At 38.8% G+C, this 19,729-nt stretch overlaps 4 protein-coding genes across 4 annotated transcripts; 2 read left to right on the forward strand and 2 right to left on the reverse strand.

Moving 5' to 3' along the window:
- Positions 1 to 53: 53 nt before the first annotated feature.
- lamtor5 (late endosomal/lysosomal adaptor, MAPK and MTOR activator 5) lies at positions 54 to 4,765 on the reverse strand. The gene is made up of 4 exons (XM_026154074.2): positions 4,561 to 4,765; positions 4,405 to 4,466; positions 1,906 to 2,023; positions 54 to 429 (listed from the first exon to the last, which is right to left on the reverse strand). Exons 1-4 carry the CDS (start codon positions 4,593 to 4,595, stop codon positions 369 to 371), a joined length of 276 nt encoding a protein of 91 aa, XP_026009859.1. The 5' UTR covers positions 4,596 to 4,765; the 3' UTR covers positions 54 to 368.
- A 5,609-nt stretch (positions 4,766 to 10,374) lies between these two features.
- prok1 (prokineticin 1) lies at positions 10,375 to 12,148 on the forward strand. Its single transcript, XM_026155095.2, has 3 exons — positions 10,375 to 10,533; positions 11,297 to 11,422; positions 11,798 to 12,148. The coding sequence occupies exons 1-3, from the start codon at positions 10,456 to 10,458 to the stop codon at positions 11,915 to 11,917; spliced, it is 324 nt and encodes a 107-aa protein (XP_026010880.1). The 5' UTR covers positions 10,375 to 10,455; the 3' UTR covers positions 11,918 to 12,148.
- Positions 12,149 to 13,822: 1,674 nt separating this feature from the next.
- Positions 13,823 to 16,784, forward strand: LOC113013362 (pepsin A-like). Its single transcript, XM_026154204.2, has 9 exons — positions 13,823 to 13,881; positions 14,088 to 14,229; positions 14,366 to 14,483; positions 14,999 to 15,117; positions 15,222 to 15,418; positions 15,615 to 15,731; positions 15,864 to 16,008; positions 16,207 to 16,305; positions 16,402 to 16,784. The coding sequence occupies exons 1-9, from the start codon at positions 13,823 to 13,825 to the stop codon at positions 16,537 to 16,539; spliced, it is 1,134 nt and encodes a 377-aa protein (XP_026009989.1). The 3' UTR covers positions 16,540 to 16,784.
- A 294-nt stretch (positions 16,785 to 17,078) lies between these two features.
- Positions 17,079 to 18,882, reverse strand: LOC113012999 (uncharacterized). The gene is made up of 6 exons (XM_026153490.2): positions 18,674 to 18,882; positions 18,291 to 18,602; positions 18,034 to 18,160; positions 17,808 to 17,926; positions 17,631 to 17,677; positions 17,079 to 17,510 (listed from the first exon to the last, which is right to left on the reverse strand). The coding sequence occupies exons 1-6, from the start codon at positions 18,711 to 18,713 to the stop codon at positions 17,352 to 17,354; spliced, it is 804 nt and encodes a 267-aa protein (XP_026009275.1). The 5' UTR covers positions 18,714 to 18,882; the 3' UTR covers positions 17,079 to 17,351.
- Positions 18,883 to 19,729: the final 847 nt, after the last annotated feature.

A 19,729-nucleotide genomic window follows, 5' to 3' on the forward strand; every position in this document is an offset into this window, starting at 1 on the left:
GTAAGACTGAGCAAAGGAGAAAACAATGAATACTTAACACACATTAGGCAATCTCAAAGTCAAGTTAAAGTTTATTAGGGGTTGTTACTCTGTGTACGACAGCCTTGAAATCAAAAAGACACAGGAACAGAGAGCGTTGATATAACAAAGCACGGAGCTGGTTTTGGAAACGATATCAAAGTAACAGTATTACTTTCAGATCAGCATTTACCATTCAATTTAAAGAACAAGCATCTTCTTATTGAAATATGGAGTCTGAATATACAGAAGCAGCAAATCAGTTTTTGGATTGCGTGAATAAACTTAATGTGCATACACTTCTTTACAAAAAGAGAGAAAAAAAAAAATCCTCAGCGAGTCGGTTGTCTTCAAGATGCAATCTTATGAACTGCTACTGTGATGGTCCCGTGACTCCTCACCAGAATGTTCCTAAAGAACAAATAAAGATAAAAAAAAAATGTAGAAACTCTGAGCTGATAAACAAAAACTGTACTGACAAACAGGGATTAGTCAAAGGTGACAAAGTTCAGGAAATGCTCTGTTTTTCTCTATGACATGTTTTCACCTTTGACTGATAAATCTTTTTCAACCTGTCAGTCGTACACTGCTAATCTGATGATCAGTATGAGCAATCAATCAATGATTATTACTCAAAAAAAAATTTTTGTCATCATCATTACCACAAATTTCAGTAAACGAGGTAAACTAGCACAGAAAGAAAGCACCACTTCCTAGATTTCATCACAAAACCACAAATTTGTTCTTATCAAGTGGTTACAAATGATCAAACTCTAGAAATAATCAGAACAAAATAAATAACCACCTTTAAAAAGGAAACAGTTAAAAAACAATAACAACAAAAAACAGGCTCATCCATTGTCTCTATCCTATCACTTTAAAGTCTTAATTTTATTTTTAATAACTTCTCCTTTATGGTCACAAGTATTTTGAGAGCTGATGTTAATGGTACACCAGAAGGGGGCAGCAGAGCTGCAAAAATAAAGTCTTTTTGTCAAGCCTGTGATCAGTTAGAGAAATTAATCATTTGATTTTGGCCTGTTTTTAGATGTTTTTTGGAGGTACTGAAGATATGTTTAGCCTACTTTAGAGTTCAGAAATGTAGAATTATTGTAGAGACACTAACACTGCCCTCGATGTAATAAAGGCCTGAGTATGTCATAAACTTAGGAGTAGATTTCTAGGAGACTTTCCCCCACTTGAGCTGTGAAAGTAAGACAAAGAGAAGTTAATGTTGAGTGGAAATTCCCCAGGTGAGACCTGGGTGGCGGTCTCAGTGTTTGTAATATGTTAACTCTGTGTTCTCTGTTGTGTAGAGGAATTTGGTGTAGCTTAGGTGAGGAGATTACTTTTATGACCGGCAGGAAGTCACGTACACAAATACACACACACACACACACAGTGCTTTGACTGTTATGACGCACCCACACCTACATGCACAGTCACTCACGTGCACTCACATAGACACACAGGTACGCGGGCACACAGGCACTCACATGCTCGTGCATACACACACAGACACAGAGTTTGCAGCACACGGTGGTTTTATGATGGAGTCGCTTCTACAAAACTGTGTTTCACAGACAAAGGAGTGAAGATCTGCAGAGGGACACCAGCCTTGCACGTCCTCCCTTCTAGAAGATGCATGCTTAACTGAAGATGAATGAAGATGAATAAAGGTTTTGTGAAAATGACTACTGAGTTCCGGTGCCGTCTCTGGATGCCCGAGGAATAAAAAGAACTGGGGTGAAACTGATTTCGTAACAGTACTCATCTCCCTGCATATTAATCAGTGCAATGCTTGAATTCACTGAGATGGAGAAAAAAAGGAGAGATGAAAGTCAGTCAAACAAAAACCAAAAAGACAAAAGTCGTGTCAGTGCTCACCCCGACTCGGACTCCAGGCATACGGTTGGAGTGTCTGTTGGGTCTTTTGTGAGAGCTGCAGCTTGTTTGGCCAAAACGGACACAACACCGCCATGTTCATCAGACAGGGACCCGCGGCCTGGAAATAAAAGACTTTTTTTTAGAAGAAAAAAAAACACTCAAACCAGTGTTGATTAATTTCTCTTTAAGGTCATCGTGCATCTAACAAACTCATGTTGTCTAGCTTCTAGCTGAGGAGCCAAACCAACATTTTTTGATTTTAACACATTTCTTTGTTGATAAGGAAAACCAGGCTACACCTGAAGGAACAAATCCACGGTTTTGGACAAGCACACTAACTTCACTGCGTTTCCAGACCTACTCTTAGCAACAATCCAGAAAGTTTCTGCACCTGGTCAAGAAAACCCTGGAAAACACAATTTGCTGTTTCTGCACTTCAGTTTTTGTAAGATGAACAAAAATGAACATTTTACAGCATTATGTGGATAATTAGTTGGATTTGTCTGTAGATTTTGTTACGTTAGGACAGACAGTCTGTATGTAAGTTGAGTGGCTGCTACTTTACTACGCAGACATGAGAGTGCTGTGAATCTACTGAACTAAAATGTAGGAAGAAGTCAAATCAATACAGAAAGCTGTCAGAGAGTCAGACAGCAAAATTGTTTGGCCAGTAAGATTTTATTCATAATATTTTAATGAACTTCTTTTGAAGCATATACTTCAAATACACACAACTATCACACAGTGGACATTCCATCGCAGTGAAAAGTGAGCCTGTGAGTAGAGAGTCTACTTGTATTTCAATGATATGAAAGTCTGTTGGTCAAATGTAATAAAATCCGCAAATGCTGATAAAGCAGCACATAATCTGGTGTAAGTGATAACCCTTCCAGCTGAGTTATACCACTATCAATATGCTAATTATGTTTTTGAATGAAAGATACACGACACACAATTTGTTATTAAAGAGCAGCAATTTTTTGTATCAGAGAAAATCTAGTAAAACGTTTACATTTACAGTGGTCCCTCGCTATAACGCGGTTCACCTTTTGCAGCTTTGCTGTTTCGCAGATTTTTTTTGTGCAATTTTGCATGGTTTTTATTTTATTTATTTATTTTTACAGCGCGTTGTGTTCTGCGTCCTGATTGGCTGTAGACCATTGTCAATCAATCGTTCAGCTTGTCAAATTTACATAAATCTTCAATCGCTAGCAGTGTGACTCTGAAGTGCTGTACTGTATGTTTGTATGTTTTCTCCCCAACAAACACAACAATGTCAACGAAACGTTTTGCACCGTCAAGGGCGACCGCGGGTGCCTTTGGTTTCATTCTATAATACTGGAGATTATTTTTTATAATTATTATAGATGAAGTTGGCTACTTCGCGGATTTAACCTATCGCGTGTTATTTTTAGAACGTAACCCCCATGATAAACGAGGGACCACTGTACATTTGAAAAATACCATCTGTAACATTTATACCCATGTTTGGATGATTTTTACAGGAACTACATCAAAGTTAATCAAGGGATCACTAAAAGATTTATTAATCCTTGATAGAGCAAGCATAGGAGCAGGCTGCTGACTCTCAGTCATGTAAAAAAAGAATGTTTTCACGGGACTCGGTGGAGCACACTGCAGCCATCTTGTTCATGATGTTTAACATTTAACACATTTACCATGAGACATCCACTCATGGGAAGATTGTGGCATTGTGTGTTAACACACACCTGAATCCTGCAGACCACCAAATTCCCAAAATTTCAGCTTTCATAATTAATTGTCTTTCATTCTCACTTGACTTATATGCAGAATGAAAATTAATTCTCCATCAACATAGTTAAAGTTTTTTAATTATTGTATTTTATTATTGTATTAGAATAATGTATTAGTAGTGGATGGTTTAAAAACAACTTAGAACTTATTATTCTAAAACTAATGATTACATTTGACTACAAATACAGTATGTACAATGCTAATACTCAGATCAGTATACAATATAGTTTTACTACAATGTAAGTGCGTCTTTCTGTTTCATGCAGTGACAAACGTCACTAACCCATTATGATCAATGCTTTAGGTAGAAATTTTAGTATGGCCGTTGAGCTTCAACAATTAACAGATTGCAGGTAAAAAAAAAAATCCCCACATTTCCAAAGAAATGCCCACAACCTTTTTATTATGAAGGAGCTTAACGTGGATTTTTTTTAATTAATACTTGTGTTTTTACTTTGTTTATTTGAATTATTCTTTTGCTCTTGAATCTGTTTTATATTGTCTTATGTATTACTTTAAATGCTTATTTGTAGACCAGTATTGATCAATAAGAACTTAATGTTTTCGTGAAAACAACACCACTCGGTACTCTCTCTCCCATCCAAAGCGTAATGACTTATGGCTAAATAACCCATAACTTTGAGCATCTGAGCAGTGACACCAGTGCACTTTGACAAGTAAAAGGCCAGTTAACGTGAACTAGTTTGGGGTTTCCTCACTTACAGCCCAGGTTGTGTCCTTGTTGATCCGTGCAGAGCACACCAACCACTGCTGGATTCTTCATGCTGCCACAAACAAACACACAGAAGGAGCGAAAGTCGCTTTAAAGGTCACAAAAACGTAAAACATATACTCAGTGCTAGAGTGGTTTTAACTTACGTATCATCGAGATGCTGTTCGAGGGTCGACTCCATTCTTATCAATCGGGAATAACTTAAATCGAAGTTTGCTCAATGAAGCTGTATTTTTGTTGTTGTCTGCTACCTCAACGTTTCCGGGTAGAGTCAGCTGACTGTCACATGAACTAAGGGTCCATATGAGGACCAAAATATGCCAAGCGCGGAAATATACAATAGTATTGTAGGACCAAGTGAGTCATGCGCATTGAAATAAAGCGTTTCGTTTTCGATTTAATGATGAATGATGCATCAAAATACATTCCCTCATTCATTCATTTATTGGACATTCAGGCATTAATAAAGTCAATAATTATTTGATAATTCAATCGAAAATAAAAGGACTGATCATAAATAAATATTTCTAAATGAACTATAAATCCATTAATTTAATAAATATTTAAAATAAAATGGCATTAAACTAACAAATAAAAACTTAATAAAAAAACATTTTTAATGCCAAATTTAAAAACTATTTTTTCAAAACCCTTTTGAAAAAATGCAATTTTTAAAAGAGACATCACTAAATGGATTTAAAAAATCAATTACAAATACAAATGTATTTCTGACATTTAAAATGATGATTCACACTCCCCAGTTTAAAATCTATTGCCTGCTTGCATTCGCCTTTTCTGTTTTCTATGGGGTTAACTTCCATATTATCTAATTCATAATATATTGGCCGTTCTTACGTTCATATAAAGCACAGAGTTTGTGACTAGATAGATCGATATTTGCTAATACACTTTTGTAACTTCCATATTTACACCCTAGAGAATTAATTGTGCAGGAAAATCCCCGTAGATCAGCAGTTTCTGAAAAACTCAGAACAGCTCACCTTTGTTCTCCATTCTGATACTCAGTTTGAATTTCAAAATGTCATCTCGACTATCTCAATGCCTAAATAAAGAGTCATCAAACTTGCATATTTAATGAAGTGGCCAGTGAGTGTATGTCACAGTTTTGTGTGCAATGAAGCCAGAATGCAGGACACAACACAGAGGAGTCAATAGAAAGCTGATAATAAGTCCAAAAGCACAAAGTACAAAGAATACAAGGAGACCTGAAGACAACAAAAGCACATGCACAGGGAACAAAACACCAACATGACAAAGATGAAAGTAATCAAGACAATTCAACAGACAGAAAATACGATTCAAAAACAGGAAATCAGAGAGAAATAAATCACACTAAAGCAGGAAACAATCCAAAAGCTACAAATAAACACAGAGACAGGAAAGCTCATATTAAAAATGAAGGGAACACTGGAGAAGGGAACACTGGAGGACACAGAAAGATAAGATGAAGGGAATAACAGAGGCAAGCACAGAAGGAAGTTAACGCATGAGAAATAACTCAAACTAGGAACTGAAGCTAAATAAAGATCATGGATCCAAAACAAGCAGTAGGTTTGTTACCCATCTGAAAAGGCATCCAAAACACCATGAAAACTAAACAGTAGCCAGAACTAAAAAAATTAAAAAAAACAAAACAACAACTTTGCATAACATGAATAAACAAACAAACAAAAACCCAAATAGACTCAAATATAAAAAGGAAAAATTCAAAACCCAAACACTGAACAAAAAACAAACAGTGGACAAAACACAGGACCGTAACATTTACATCATGATGAGATTTCATATTCCCCACTCTGCGAAAAGTGTTTGATTCATGAGTATAATATTCAGTACAGTTTTCCGTGTCCCGAGGTCCTCATTCACTGAAGTAACTGTCTACACTAGATAGGTTATGTAATGAAACCTTGCTCCTCTATATTTCATCATTGATCTGTTACTCTCTTCATACCCACCTCCACTAGAAATTGATTTTGGTACTCAGAGGTGTATAAATATAAAATCAGATTAGTTTAGTTTTTCTTCTGAATATATTTATTGATTATTCACTTCCCAATGTATTCCTATGGAGCAGTCACTCGACACCCACAAATAAGCTGAGGTTGCCTAAAACAACTCCAATGTCGAAGGTGCTCCTCGGTACTGAGAAGCAAAATCACCCCTTCAAACACAATCTTCACCATCCATGTAACATAACAGAATGACTCAGCATAATAAATACAAGGACGGTAACAATGGCTTTTATTGCATGTAAAATATAGCAATAATACTTTGGGTTTAAAACAGAAATCTTGTTTCTTGTACCCTCTTGATGGCAGATTTTGTTAATGCAATTTCTTTAGAAGTTAGTGTGAGGCCTCTGGGCACACCTCCACATGATTTCTGCTGCCTGTCCCAGGATGGCTTGGCTTCAGTGCTCCTGCTGACAGGGCAAAAATGGGTGAATGTAATTATATGGCCACTGCATTGGAGGAATCCATCACCTGTGCAGCAGCAGGGTAATGTCCTGCTGAGTAACCCAAGGGGTGCTCTCCCCCTCCCTCCTTCCCTCTAATTTTTTTCTGTCTTTGGCTCTCGTCTTCTCTCGCTCATATTTCTCTTTTCGCAACTTAAATCACAGTCTGCCCGTTTTCTCTGACAACCAGCTGCTCATCACTGTCCAAGCAGTCACGTACTCACAGACGCATGTAAAAGTATAAGTCTGTGCATAAGGAACAATTTTCAGCCTGCTTTTTATGCCATACATGCATGCTCATGTATCATGTACACATCACATACACACAGTAACTCCTGCTATCTTCATGAGGACAGCCAATAAAATACTAAATCCATAAGCCCATTGCTGTAACCTTAGCCGTCACAGCAAAGCCAGTCACTCTAACCTTACTGAATTCTCAATGAAACCCTAAATCTAAGTCTTTTCCCTAATTTCAAATTAAAATTTGTCCTCCAAAGATAGTAGAACAGGCCTGCACACACACACACACACACACACACACACACAAACACACACACACACAGGAAATCTTTAATCTTGTACAACCAGAGGTTGGTATAAATCCAGTTATTCGTGACCTATACATTAGAGCTGCAGTAAATCTGCAAATGAGCTGGATCTGAAATAGAGACCTGACTCAGAGTCGATGTATCACTGCGATCCTCACTACCATAATTCAGAGACATTAAGACTCATTATTCCTATTCTCGTATCACTTTAGTGGCACTGTAGCTTCGACGTCTCAGTGAGGAGTGGTGCGAGGTTTTAATCATTCATTTAAACCTCTTTAAAACACATAGCATCATGACACACACCATACAGCAGGGGTCGGCAACCCTAGGCACGCGTGCCACAGTTGGCACGCGAAAGGGTTAACTGATGGCACGAGTATTCTCATTGTGCTGACTTTTTACAATCAGTTACAGTAACTCGTACTGCGTACTAGCTAGCATGACGGAGTTTCTATACAGCTGGGTGGGTGCTATGATGTTACTGATGTTGAACTTTATTTTATTCATAAGGTTAGTTAGTAGAGTTGCCAACTGTCCAGTAAAAAGACGAATCGTCCGTATTCAGAGAAATTATTACGTGTTTCGTATTGAGCTGAGAAGGGATGCAGTTTGTCCCGGACTTCAGCTACAATGAAAAAGACACAAAGCTGGAGTTATTCTGTGTCTTTACGCTGCAGCTGCCTCTTCTCCTCTCATTCTCTGCCCCTCCCTCTCCTGTTGCTACTTCAATTATGAAACTGATCAATGATCAGCTGATCGGCTTTTCTCTCTTGTTTGTTTATCGCCCACTTTGTGCCAGAAAGAGGAAACCGCCGGATGTCGCGCTAAACAACAGCAGCGCGTTTAAGCTTGATCAGCTGTTGTTAGAATGTATTTAATATTACTTTCTAGTATCAGCTGATGTTTGCTGGAGCCACAGCTGTAAAGCTGCTGGTCATGATGTCGGTTTGGTTATCTGGTGAGAGGGAAACATGAAGAGGAAACCAGGAGATGTCCTTACTGAATCATCAGGGCTGTGATGGAGAAACAGGTTTAACTTTTAGGTGACATGACTGAGTTGAAGGGAAGTTATGAACTGTTTCTGAGAGACAAATAACACCAGGATCCTTTTTTATGTAGCTGACAGCTGGTAACTGTGCAGGGGCGGGTTTAGCAAAGTTTTGCCAGGGGGGCAGGTAGGGCACCTAACAGGGAGAGGGGGGCACAAAGAAATACTTTCTTATTCTCATTTAAAATGTCTGTTATTAAATAATTATCTGAATCTTACAACCAAAGTTTTTATCTGACGTAAAATATATAGAAATCATATATATACCAACAAGACTGTACATCACTGTCACAACAGCGTTTGTTTTCATTTAAAGGCTTAATGGCTTTAATACCTGGTGGGCCGGTCTCTAGTCAAAATGCCCGGGACGATTTTTGTCCCAGTCCAGCCCTGGGCACGACACGCAGTGAATTAATATGAGAAGGTGCATTAAAAAATAAATGGCCGCGTCAGCGGTGCACATCGCAAATTAGCTCTCATAGACACATTAGTTGTGCTGCTTCTTCATGACGGTATCTTAGCTAACAACCCCAACTTAGCCTACTGGTGAGAGGGTCGTTGTTAGCTTTCCATATTCCGACATTTCAAAAGCTTCAGGAGCTGTCCGCTCAGCACAGCATCAGCACCACGGAAATACACGGATACATCCGTAGGCTTGAGACACAAGGCGTTTTTGGGACTTTCAGGTGTATGGACCAATTTTTTTTTTCTGATCAAACCAGAAATCTTTAATGAGCAGCTGGATTTGTCTCACATTAACTGGCTGAGTTAATGCCAGTTAATGCAACATCGAAGCAGCTGGAATCCACAGCTGTGCGTGTTCATGGAGCTGCATTTTCACCTGCTGGACATCACTACCTGACAGGTTTAACTGTCTTCAGAACATTGCAGAGGCCTTATTGACAGTATTTGACTCTACATATCTGTGTGAGCGGATTTTCTCTCACATGAGTCCTCAGGCAGCCGTCTGAATGCTGGACACTCGGAGACCTGTGTCTCTGAGTGGGAGACCAGAGATCACATTTTCCCTGTATTAACAGACATGCCATATTGGCCCAGTTTATTGTTCTTATCATTGTTGTGAGGAGACCATAAATAGCATTTGCATTTTCTGTTGTACAGTTCATTTGCTGTCATGGATAAAAAGTCTTTTTTTGTTTCAAAATAGCTGATAACTATTCACTGATAGCTGCCAACATCTGCGAACAAATATAATTCTATAAAGTGGTTCTATATAGTGCGTAACTGTTCATATAGAGCGTTATTAAATTTATTGCTAATGGAATCATATGGCACACTGACTTCTGAGGAAATTTTAAATGGCACTCGTCATCAGAAAGGTTGCCTACCCCTGCCATACAGTAATGTGATAAATAAGAAATATTGCGTTCTTGTTTCTGTTTTACCAGAAGACCAACCCACAAGTCAGTAATGTGGTAATGTCAGTAAACTCATTAGATGGCTTTGATTTTTATTTGTTTTGTCTTGATCACTTCTGATTGACAAATAGCTCAGGACTTGTGCCCTTTCTTCCACAGACATGTCAGATTTATTTTAGTTTGTCAACTCCTGAATTGGTTCTTTTGTTTTTGCTAGCTTGGTGGAAACTCTTACAGCTCCGGTCCAGAGACGATGTAGTCGAACCCTAAAGTGAGTCTTCGTAAGCCATCATCTGGATAGGTGAGATGACAGAGCTTCTGAGTGGACAGGCAGAAGGGGTGTAAGGGGGATTTTTCTGGCATGAGGAGGGAGGAAAGAAGAGAGGGAGGGGAGAGTGTTGGGTGGGGGGGGTCACAGGTGGATAAAGAGAAGGAGAAAGGGAGGCTGCCTTCTCTAAGGAGTTGAGTAAACGTTGAGGAGTGGCTGAAGAGTCGGGGAACCAGCTTGACGTGCCACAGAGACAGTTCACAGTTGTTGTGTGGTGCTGGGGGTGCTGAGAGAGTCTAGTTCTCTTGTTGCTGTCATGGGTTTCAGGGAGGTGCTGCTGTCCTTCCTCCTGTTGTCTGTTGGGAGCTGGTGCAGAGGAGCTGTTATCACAGGGGTAAGATGGAAATTTCTAATGGAGCAACTCAATGTTAAGGTTTTTGATTTATCAGACTAAAGCAATATTTTAATCAACTCATCAATCTGTGTGTTGTCATATTGAAAGTGCATTTTACATTGTGTCTATCATAACTGTAACTGTTGCTTCAGTTCAGTGCCCCATTCCACTTGGAATGGGGCACTAGTATATTCAAATAATTTTTTAAAAAATCAAGAAAAATATTTAAAATGTCTGTTTCTATCATTATATTTTCATCATCACAAAATCCTTTTATATGTATATATATATATATATATATATATATATATATATATATATATATATATATATATATATATATATATAATTTTTAGTTTTATTTTAAATTATTTTAACTTACATTTTTGTGTGTGGATGAAAACTGAACACATCACTTCTCTGGATAATATTGTTAAATTTCATTACAAATGACTAATGACAGATCATATCCTCCCCCGCTTGAAGTTAACTGGAAAAATCAGAGGAAATTATCTCAGCCCCCTGAATGCTATTCATTTGTAAATGGGTTAGGGAGAGGACAGGGAATAAATCAAATGGATTTCACTCGCCAAACATGGGAGGGTATCTCTATTACAATAAGTAAAAGTTATATATATGAAAAGATAAACTCTATATCTATTACCATATATGAAGATGAAACTGATTTATTGGCAACAATAGAATTGCTTTTATTACTTTTTGTCTAGACCTCTGCCACCTTGTCCTTCTATCTTTCCTGCAGGCTTGTGAGAGAGATGTGCAGTGTGGTTTTGGCCTTTGCTGTGCTGTCAGTCTATGGCTGAGGGGTCTGAGGATGTGTGTCCCAAGAGGTGTGGAAGGGGATGAGTGCCACCCCTTTAGCCACAAGGTGGGGATAAATGTGATGTCAGTTATAATAATCTTCCAGTGTTACACACACATACGCGCACATAGGCACACACACACGTTTATCCTTCTTTCCTGTTTTAAGAAATTCTGATTGCTGTCAAGCTGGCTGAAGCCTTAGAAAAGCTGCTGATAAGTGCAGGGGGTATTGATTCTACTCAGCAGATCTGAGCCATATATCTCTTTGATTATCTGGAACAGGCAACGATTACTTCTACTAACACCACATCCATCTCTGAAACTCAGACTGATTAAGAGAAGCTTTAGGGCCTGCAGTTCCAGTTGTCAGCTCATAAAGGATTTAAGCTGTCAGATTACCCCAAAGCTACATTCCCTTTCCCCTTTTTCACGCTTCCAGGTACCCTATCCAGGGAAAAGGCAACATCACACCTGCCCCTGTCTCCCCCACTTGGTGTGCACCAGGTATGCTGACAGCAAGTACAGGTGTACTGAGGACTTCAAAAACATGGACTTTTAACGGACGAGAGAACACCCAGAATGATGCAAGCACAACAGCAAACAGAGTGGAAATCTGAACGGCCTGCGGATCAAAATCTTCTTCAGTGACTTTATTCTTCATTTGTGTACTCTATGCACTAAAATGTATAGGTTCTACTGATGCACACAACAAGCACATAAAAAGAAACAGGGAAGTGTAACCAACAAGATCTACAATAAACATGAGACAGCTTTAATTTAACAAGCCAAATGTTACCCCGAGAGTTATTTGTGAACCTTTAGCACATCTGCTGTTTCTTTCATGCTCATTTTATATTAATTTATCATGAGACGTGTTCGAGTATTACTGTCAATAAACATATACATAAAGTTGTGTTTTATAGAGGGCTCAGTTAATATTGTTGCATAAAACATTATGTTCAGTATGGAATGGAAATGTCAACTGGTTTTAATCACGGTGTGATAACGGTCATAAACAGAATCTTAGTGCAAATACTTTCACACGCAAACTGACCTTGTATAATATATTTGATTAGTGCATACGTGAGTCAAGGTGAAATTCCCTCATGTTAAATCGTTAGTAGTTCTTTGTTTCTTCTGTCTTAAATTGAAATGTACCGTGTCCAGTGTGAAATCATGACCTGACACGTGGACTTCAAAAGCTTTAACTAATAAAAAATTAATAACAGGAAAACATTAAGGGAAAAAGTAGTATAGATCACCAGAGATGTTATGAACTGGGAGTATTACCCTGCAGCTGTGAGGTACTTGTGCTGTCCTTTACTTACTCTACTTGGTCTTTATATTTATACTCCACTGCATCTGTGTAAAATATTGTCCTTTGTACTTATATTTATTTGACATCTGCAGTAACTACTTACTTTTTAGGTCGAGTTACCACATAGAAAACATTTATAATGCTCATCAAATACAGCTCACCGTTACAGTATATAAAGAGCTGCAGCCTTAGCTACAGCATAAAACACCACTTATACATAAATGCACAGCAAATAATAATAAACCAGAATAAATTCAAAGACTAGCCACTTACATCATTTGTTTAATGTAGGATTACATTTTGCTAACTGTAATTGAGTATGTTTTGATTGGAGTACTATAATTGCTACTTCTATTGGGTGTGAATACTTTATGCTACCAATTTGTTAAATGTTACTGCAGCGTAGTACAGAAAAACAGCTATTGTTTTTCAGTGAACTTATGAAAATTGAGAAAAAGTGTTTGTCTAAATCTTAAACCTAACCCTAATTTCAGTTTATTAAGTCAAAACTTTGAGATAATAATGAGAAATTTTGACTTATGGATGGCAAAATAAGCAAATAAATACAGTGGTGGAAACAAGTTTCTGTAATTTACGGCTCACACTTTCACATGATTACATCTTTGCTTGTCCTACCTTTGTTTTATTGTTATCAGATAAACCTTTCCAAGTAATTCAAGCTCACATCTTTGGAAACCTTGAGGAAAGTTTGCATACTGGTATTAAGTAGAAGGTCTGGACATCATATCTCCTGAACTGCACACCAACACATTGGTGTACCTGTTTAGCACTTACAGTGTATTTAAATGATGTGACAAATAATAAAGTCAATCCTTTGGAAGTTAGTTGTCATTTTCAGTAGATACCCTGTAAATACAAGTTTGACTTTTAGAGTTGCAACTTTTAAGTTCATACAAAACATTTTTTTTACAATCTTCCTGAACACTTTCAGTGTTCACAAGCTTAATGGGATATTTGTCCCCAGATAAGAGTCTGTTTTCTAAATCATATGCTTCTTATCACCATCTTTCATATCAGCTTATAGGAAAGGGCATTTCGGAAAAACAACCTTGATTAGTTGTATATAAGGGCTGGCCTCAGCAACTGGACGTTCACTCATCTGAGTCTACCTGTAGAGACAGCAACATGATGAAGTGGCTGGTCGTTTTGACTGCCCTCGTGGCTTTCGCTGAATGTCTCCATAAGTAAGTCTGACTTGATTGGTTGTTTCTTTATTTGTTTTATGTATTTGACATTAAATACATAAAAAATTGTGAAACTCTCCGTGTTCCTATGAGGAGATCTAAAGGTCCTCCTGCTCACCTGAATATCGCACAGACATTTCTCCAGCTGTAAAGTTCAGGCCTGCCTTGCTCATTGCATGACTTTCTGCTCACATTGCTACATGTAGGATGCCCCTGATTAAGGGAAAATCTGCCAGGCAAACCCTCAAAGAGAAAGGGTTGTGGGAGGAGTACAGGAAGAGTCACCCATACAACCCAGCAGCCAAGTTCTACAGCAGTGGCACCGAGTCCATGACCAATGACGCTGACGTAAGCCCAGATTAGTAAAAAGCTTTAGATTTTGTTCATGTCGTTGAAAACATACCTTGCTTTACTTTTTCAAAATTGTCTTTTTAAATCTGAATCTGCATCTGTGTACTTGTTCCTTCTTTATCTGTCCCTCTAGTTGTCCTACTATGGTACGATCTCCATTGGAACCCCTCCTCAGTCCTTCTCTGTTATTTTTGACACTGGCTCCTCCAACTTGTGGGTCCCTTCAGTGTATTGCAACAGTTCAGCCTGTGGTGAGTGCCACTATGATGACTGCCGAAGCTCAGACAACATGGTACAACCTGGCCAGTATGGTTGGAACATACAGAAATGTGTACTTCTGTTATTAGATACTGTTCAAAAATATCCCTTTTTCATTTTAGGCTCTTTTTCATTCATGAATTTTATCCATAATGTAACTTTTTTCCAGCAGAAAATATGCTCTTAACTCGTGAGGCGAAATCAATATACAAGCCTAGATGAACTTGACCGCTAGCAACACTGGAATCCTTCGAGCATTAGTAGAAGTCATTTAGCAATAATAACAGAGCAGCACAGTTTGATTATCACAGTGACTTGAGATTTCTGCAGTATTTGCACTTGCAACTCTGATTCTCCACATAATGAATTGGTTTACTTTGGTAGCACATTCTTTCTAGCTTGTTCTAGTTGTAACTTTACCAGCAGAACAACACTCATTGCCATCACTGAAATGCTAGACATCCAAGTTGTATAAAATTGCAAAACTTAAAAATGCATTCCTCTGCAGAGAACCACAATCAATTCAACCCATCACAGTCATCCACCTTCCAGTGGGGTGACCAGTCTCTGTCCATCCAGTACGGGACTGGCAGCATGACTGGGTTACTGGGCAGCGACACTGTTGAGGTAACCAAAACCCGTGGAACAAAAAACTTAGTCTATTTAGACTTCAGATGGGCATCTCTTTGTGGTTTGCTGAACTGTGAGTGACAGCTGTTTTGCATGTCCAGGTGGGCGGCATCTCTGTGGCCAAGCAGGTGTTTGGATTGAGTGAGACAGAGGCTTCTTTCATGACTTACATGCAGGCTGATGGGATCTTAGGACTGGCCTTCCAGAGCATCGCCTCTGACAATGTTGTACCAGTTTTTAACAACATGATCACTCAGGGGCTGGTGTCAGAGCCCATTTTCTCAGTCTACCTGAGCGGGTACTGAAATGAAATGGAATTCAGTTGGCTGGAAAATCTTTATTGGGTTTTTCTTTTTGAGTATATTTTGTGAATTTATGATATGATTCTCTCTCTCTCTCTCTCTCTCTCTCTGTGTGTGTGTGTGTGTGTGTGTGTGTGTGTGTGTGTGTGTGTGTGTGTGTGTGTGTGTGTGTGTGTGTGTGTAATATCTTAGCAATAGTGAACAGGGCAGCGAGGTGGTCTTTGGTGGTACTGACAGCACCCACTACACTGGAACAATCACCTGGATCCCCCTGTCTTCTGCCACCTACTGGCAGATCAACATGGACAGGTGCCAATAAGTCATCCAAAAGCTGTTTTCTTCATAGCCAACATCTTTGCTTACAGCTTCATATCAGACACAAAAAATCACAAGGTTATAAAACTTCTTGGCTTGACTGTAATTCAACTTTCCACTTCACAGTGTTACCATCAACGGGCAGACTGTAGCCTGCTCTGGCGGGTGCCAGGCCATCATCGACACTGGCACCTCCCAGATTGTTGGTCCAACCACTGACATCAACAATCTGAATAGCTGGGTTGGAGCCTCAACCGACCAGTCAGGAGATGTGAGTCATACCATCGTGACACAAATTTTCCCCTTTTTCTGAACCCAGAGTAAACAGACATTTAAGACCCTGACGTCAGAACTTTGAAATAAAAATAATTAAGTGGGATTCGGATAGCTGCTTCGGTTGGAAAACTGTAAAATACCAATAAACAGATTTTCTTCTGCCTCATGGCCTCTGACTTTGTTCTGCTGACAGGCTATAGTGAACTGCCAGAACATCCCGAGCATGCCCGATGTCACCTTCACTCTCAATGGAAACGCCTTCACAGTCCCTGCATCTGCCTATGTTTCTCAGGTCAGTAAGACCATCCTGCCAACCACAGCACCAAATAATACAATACAATAATGAAGATTTGAAGAAATATATCTTTTCTTTCTCCCCTGTCCACAGAGCTCCTCTGGTTGTATGACTGGCTTTGGTCAGGGTGGCACCATGCAGCTCTGGATCTTGGGAGATGTTTTCATCCGGGAATACTATGCTGTCTTTAATGCCCAGTCCCAGAACATTGGTCTGGCCAAGTCAGCTTAATGACATCAGTAATCTCATAAATACTCCAAGCATGTATTTTAATGGAATGGGAGAGTTTATGCAAACAGGAGTTTGTGGAAAACGTGCATGTGAACATGTTGTAGCTGCCTTTACATTAAACAGATTATAGCAACGCATAGCATTTCTCTGTGTGTGTGTATCTGTGTCGACTGGACTTGCATGGCTATCTACTATTATCGCACATCAGTAGAATAAAGTGTTTCTGTGTTGTGCTGAAATGTCACAGGAACAAGAATCAGTCCAGTGTGTTCTTTTATACACTCGACCTTTTACAAAGGATCTGAAAGTTTTCACTTTTTTATGGTAAGGACAACAGGCTAAGAAAAAAATGACCCAACTGCTCTCAGAAGAAAAAAGGGCAGGTTGCCACTGACATCGAAGAAGCTGATAAGGACAAACATTGATAGAACAGATGATAACCTGATGACATGATTTCACAACTCTGCTGCTATCTCAACCTGTGAACATGAGAATGGGGAAGTCTCAAACACAGACAAAGCACACATTTACTGCAGAGACAGAGTTAACTGTTTTAATTTCATTTCTTATGCTGTCAACATTTCTCCATTAATAGCTCATTATTATAAACATCATCAGATTTCAGATTTTACAGTCCATTCAAGGTTTGGGATACAAAATAATCAAAACAAAGTAGAAGTGATCAGTCTCTGCTTGATCATTAAACATCTTTTAGTATTTAAGCAGTTAACTGACATATACATAAAAACTTTCCAACAAAACACTGACAAAAGAATTAAAGTGGATCAGACATTAAAATCTGTAACTCAAATTCACGGTTGGATTGCCAGTATGGAGTATTCCACCATCCCAGCATGCTCTTCGTCAGCAGCTCCTGTTGGTGCGTTGTGCATCCTCACATTTGCATACACTTCTTCGGGCTTCTGCAGAGCCCTGAAGTCCACCATTGTGTAAACTACGCTGCTCGTTTCCTAGTAGAGACACATTTTGCCAAGAGACAGTATTTTAGAGGAAGTTTAAAGTATAAACATGTCTCCAATTTAACATGATAGTGAGTCACAGCGACTGCTTGTTCCCTGTTTAGCACGTACCGAAGCTTCTTGGTTCAGTGAGTCACGGTGAGTTTGTCCATATTTGTCTACAAAGAAAAACAACAGAACTTCACATCATTTACCCATTCTATAAGAGGAAAAAAAAGAATATATTTTATCATAAACTTTGGCAGACAGTCTGAGCTCTGCGACAGCAGTTTTCAGGGAACTGCTTACCTAGCAGTTTGGATTTTCTCCTGACTCTGCAGCAAACAACACCAATCACTGAACTGATGAACATCATCACTGTAATTGCCACAATGACAGCCAGCGGCAAACTAAAACTCCAGGAGACTCTGAAGAGGAGCAGAGCACAAAAATGAAAAAACTATTCATGTTTCAGACACAGGAACAATTTGACCAGTGAGCAACAACAAAAACGAGCAATGTGCAGAGTGACCACCTGTTGCTGTCACCGTGGTCCTCTGCTAAAGCAGGTCTAGTGGACTCTGGGAGTGCTGTGGATGTGCCAGGGGCTTTGGTGGTCCCTGTGATTGGAGGCTGTGAATGGCTGAAGTGATCTGAAACTTCTGCAAATTTCAGATATAACAAAGTCAAATAAAAATCATGCTTAAATACAGCTAATAAACAATGACAGTAACAACTGTTGCATGAAATGCATTTAGAGCATCCTGTCAAAAGTTTTATAAGAATACTCACCAGACACTTCTACATAATAGTCCCTGTAGATGTGATTTGGGGCTCCCAGCACGACACACCTGTAAAAGCCTCCATCTACAAATTGCACATTTGCTATTCTAAATTCAATCCAGCCATCATTTTCTATTTTGGTCACTCTTCCTTTCAAAAGTTCACAGGTATATCCTGAACTGTCCATCAGCCTGTAGCAGCCTCCCGGATACAGTTTACAGCAAGCCTTGTTGTAACTGTTGTAAAATGAAGGAAAGGAGAGTCTCAGGAAAATGTGCTCGAACTCTTTAATCCTCTCCTGGCCTTTTAGATGACAGATATCTGGAAAACAAACAGCTGTCAATACAACTTCTCAAATACTGGAAAAAGTGGAATAGCCTTTTTTTTCATACCTATTAAAAGAATAAAAACAATGGAAAACTTCATCTTCATTGTGATGCTCGCTAATTCTCAGCACTTTGGGACAGTTTTAGTTTTGAATTCTTGCTGCAGGATTGAAGGCTCCTCCTAAAGAGGAAAGAAGAGGAAGTTATCAAAGACGTGGTCCTCACGAGGCTTTGGGAACTGTTGCTGGACACGTCTGTGGCACAACAGTTCTGTGGCTGATTCTTTTTTTGACTGTGTTATGTGTCTGCATATTGGAAATGGACACAAATGGAAATAGACAATGGAGAGTCAATATCACTGGAAAAGAAATATGAAAATGCTTTCACCTCATATCCAACAGCGAACATTTGTCTCATAGTTTTGCATTTACACAAGAATGTGATCGCTTTAGCAGCTCATTAAGTTGCATGACTAAAATCTTGCAAAACACAAAATGTACTATTGCTTTTTTATATGGTTACAATAATAAAATAAAACCAACTACATGAAACATATGCTGGTAGCTTTATTTTATTTTACTGCACAGACAAAGACACAAGGAGATTAACCGAACTAGTTCACTTCTGATGCAACATTTGTGTTTATTACATCGTGTGTGTGTGTGTGTGTGTGTGTGTGTGTGTGTGTGTGTGTGTGTGTGTGTGTGTGTGTGTGTGTGTGTGTGTGTGTGTGTGTGTGTGTGAGTGATTCAGCCTCCAGTACTATTAAAAGATTTTACCATATACTGTGATTTCCATTAACAAGTTATACTGTCATAAACTACAACTATGCCTGCCAGTGACTTTGTGAGGTCATTAGACTTACTTAGAGCTTTTTATTCTCATTGTGCATTTTCTTGGGTAGCTGGACCACAAAGGTAAAGTAAGAAGAAGAGAAACCAATATACAACGAAGGCGGAAAATAAATAAATAAATAAATAATTAAATAAATATAATAACATAAAAAACAGTGTATATGTATACATATGTGAGTGGAACTATATACATGGTGTATGTGTAGGAAACATTGAAACAGACTGGGACCAAAATAATTGCACATGAGCCAAAAATATTGCACATTAA

This window comes from Astatotilapia calliptera, chromosome 20 (assembly GCF_964374335.1).
Source record: "Astatotilapia calliptera chromosome 20, fAstCal68.1, whole genome shotgun sequence".
In the NCBI taxonomy this organism is placed as follows: Eukaryota; Metazoa; Chordata; class Actinopteri; order Cichliformes; family Cichlidae; genus Astatotilapia; species Astatotilapia calliptera.

Coding starts and splice junctions, on each gene's coding strand:
- LOC113013362 (XM_026154204.2), top strand. CDS start 13,823: ATGATGAAGTGGCTGGTCGTTTTGACTGCCCTCGTGGCTTTCGCTGAA. Junction 14,230..14,365: donor CCATGACCAATGACGCTGAC/GTAAGCCCAGAT, acceptor CTGTCCCTCTAG/TTGTCCTACTATGGTACGAT. Junction 16,306..16,401: donor CATCTGCCTATGTTTCTCAG/GTCAGTAAGACC, acceptor CCCTGTCCACAG/AGCTCCTCTGGTTGTATGAC.
- LOC113012999 (XM_026153490.2), bottom strand. CDS start 18,713: ATGAAGATGAAGTTTTCCATTGTTTTTATTCTTTTAATAG. Junction 17,927..18,033: donor GACCACGGTGACAGCAACAG/GTGGTCACTCTG, acceptor GCTCCTCTTCAG/AGTCTCCTGGAGTTTTAGTT. Junction 17,678..17,807: donor GAGAAAATCCAAACTGCTAG/GTAAGCAGTTCC, acceptor TTTTCTTTGTAG/ACAAATATGGACAAACTCAC.
- prok1 (XM_026155095.2), top strand. CDS start 10,456: ATGGGTTTCAGGGAGGTGCTGCTGTCCTTCCTCCTGTTGTCTGTTGGG. Junction 10,534..11,296: donor GAGGAGCTGTTATCACAGGG/GTAAGATGGAAA, acceptor TCTTTCCTGCAG/GCTTGTGAGAGAGATGTGCA. Junction 11,423..11,797: donor GCCACCCCTTTAGCCACAAG/GTGGGGATAAAT, acceptor TCACGCTTCCAG/GTACCCTATCCAGGGAAAAG.
- lamtor5 (XM_026154074.2), bottom strand. CDS start 4,595: ATGGAGTCGACCCTCGAACAGCATCTCGATGATAC. Junction 4,467..4,560: donor GAACAGCATCTCGATGATAC/GTAAGTTAAAAC, acceptor TGTTTGTGGCAG/CATGAAGAATCCAGCAGTGG. Junction 430..1,905: donor TGCCTGGAGTCCGAGTCGGG/GTGAGCACTGAC, acceptor TTTGTTCTTTAG/GAACATTCTGGTGAGGAGTC.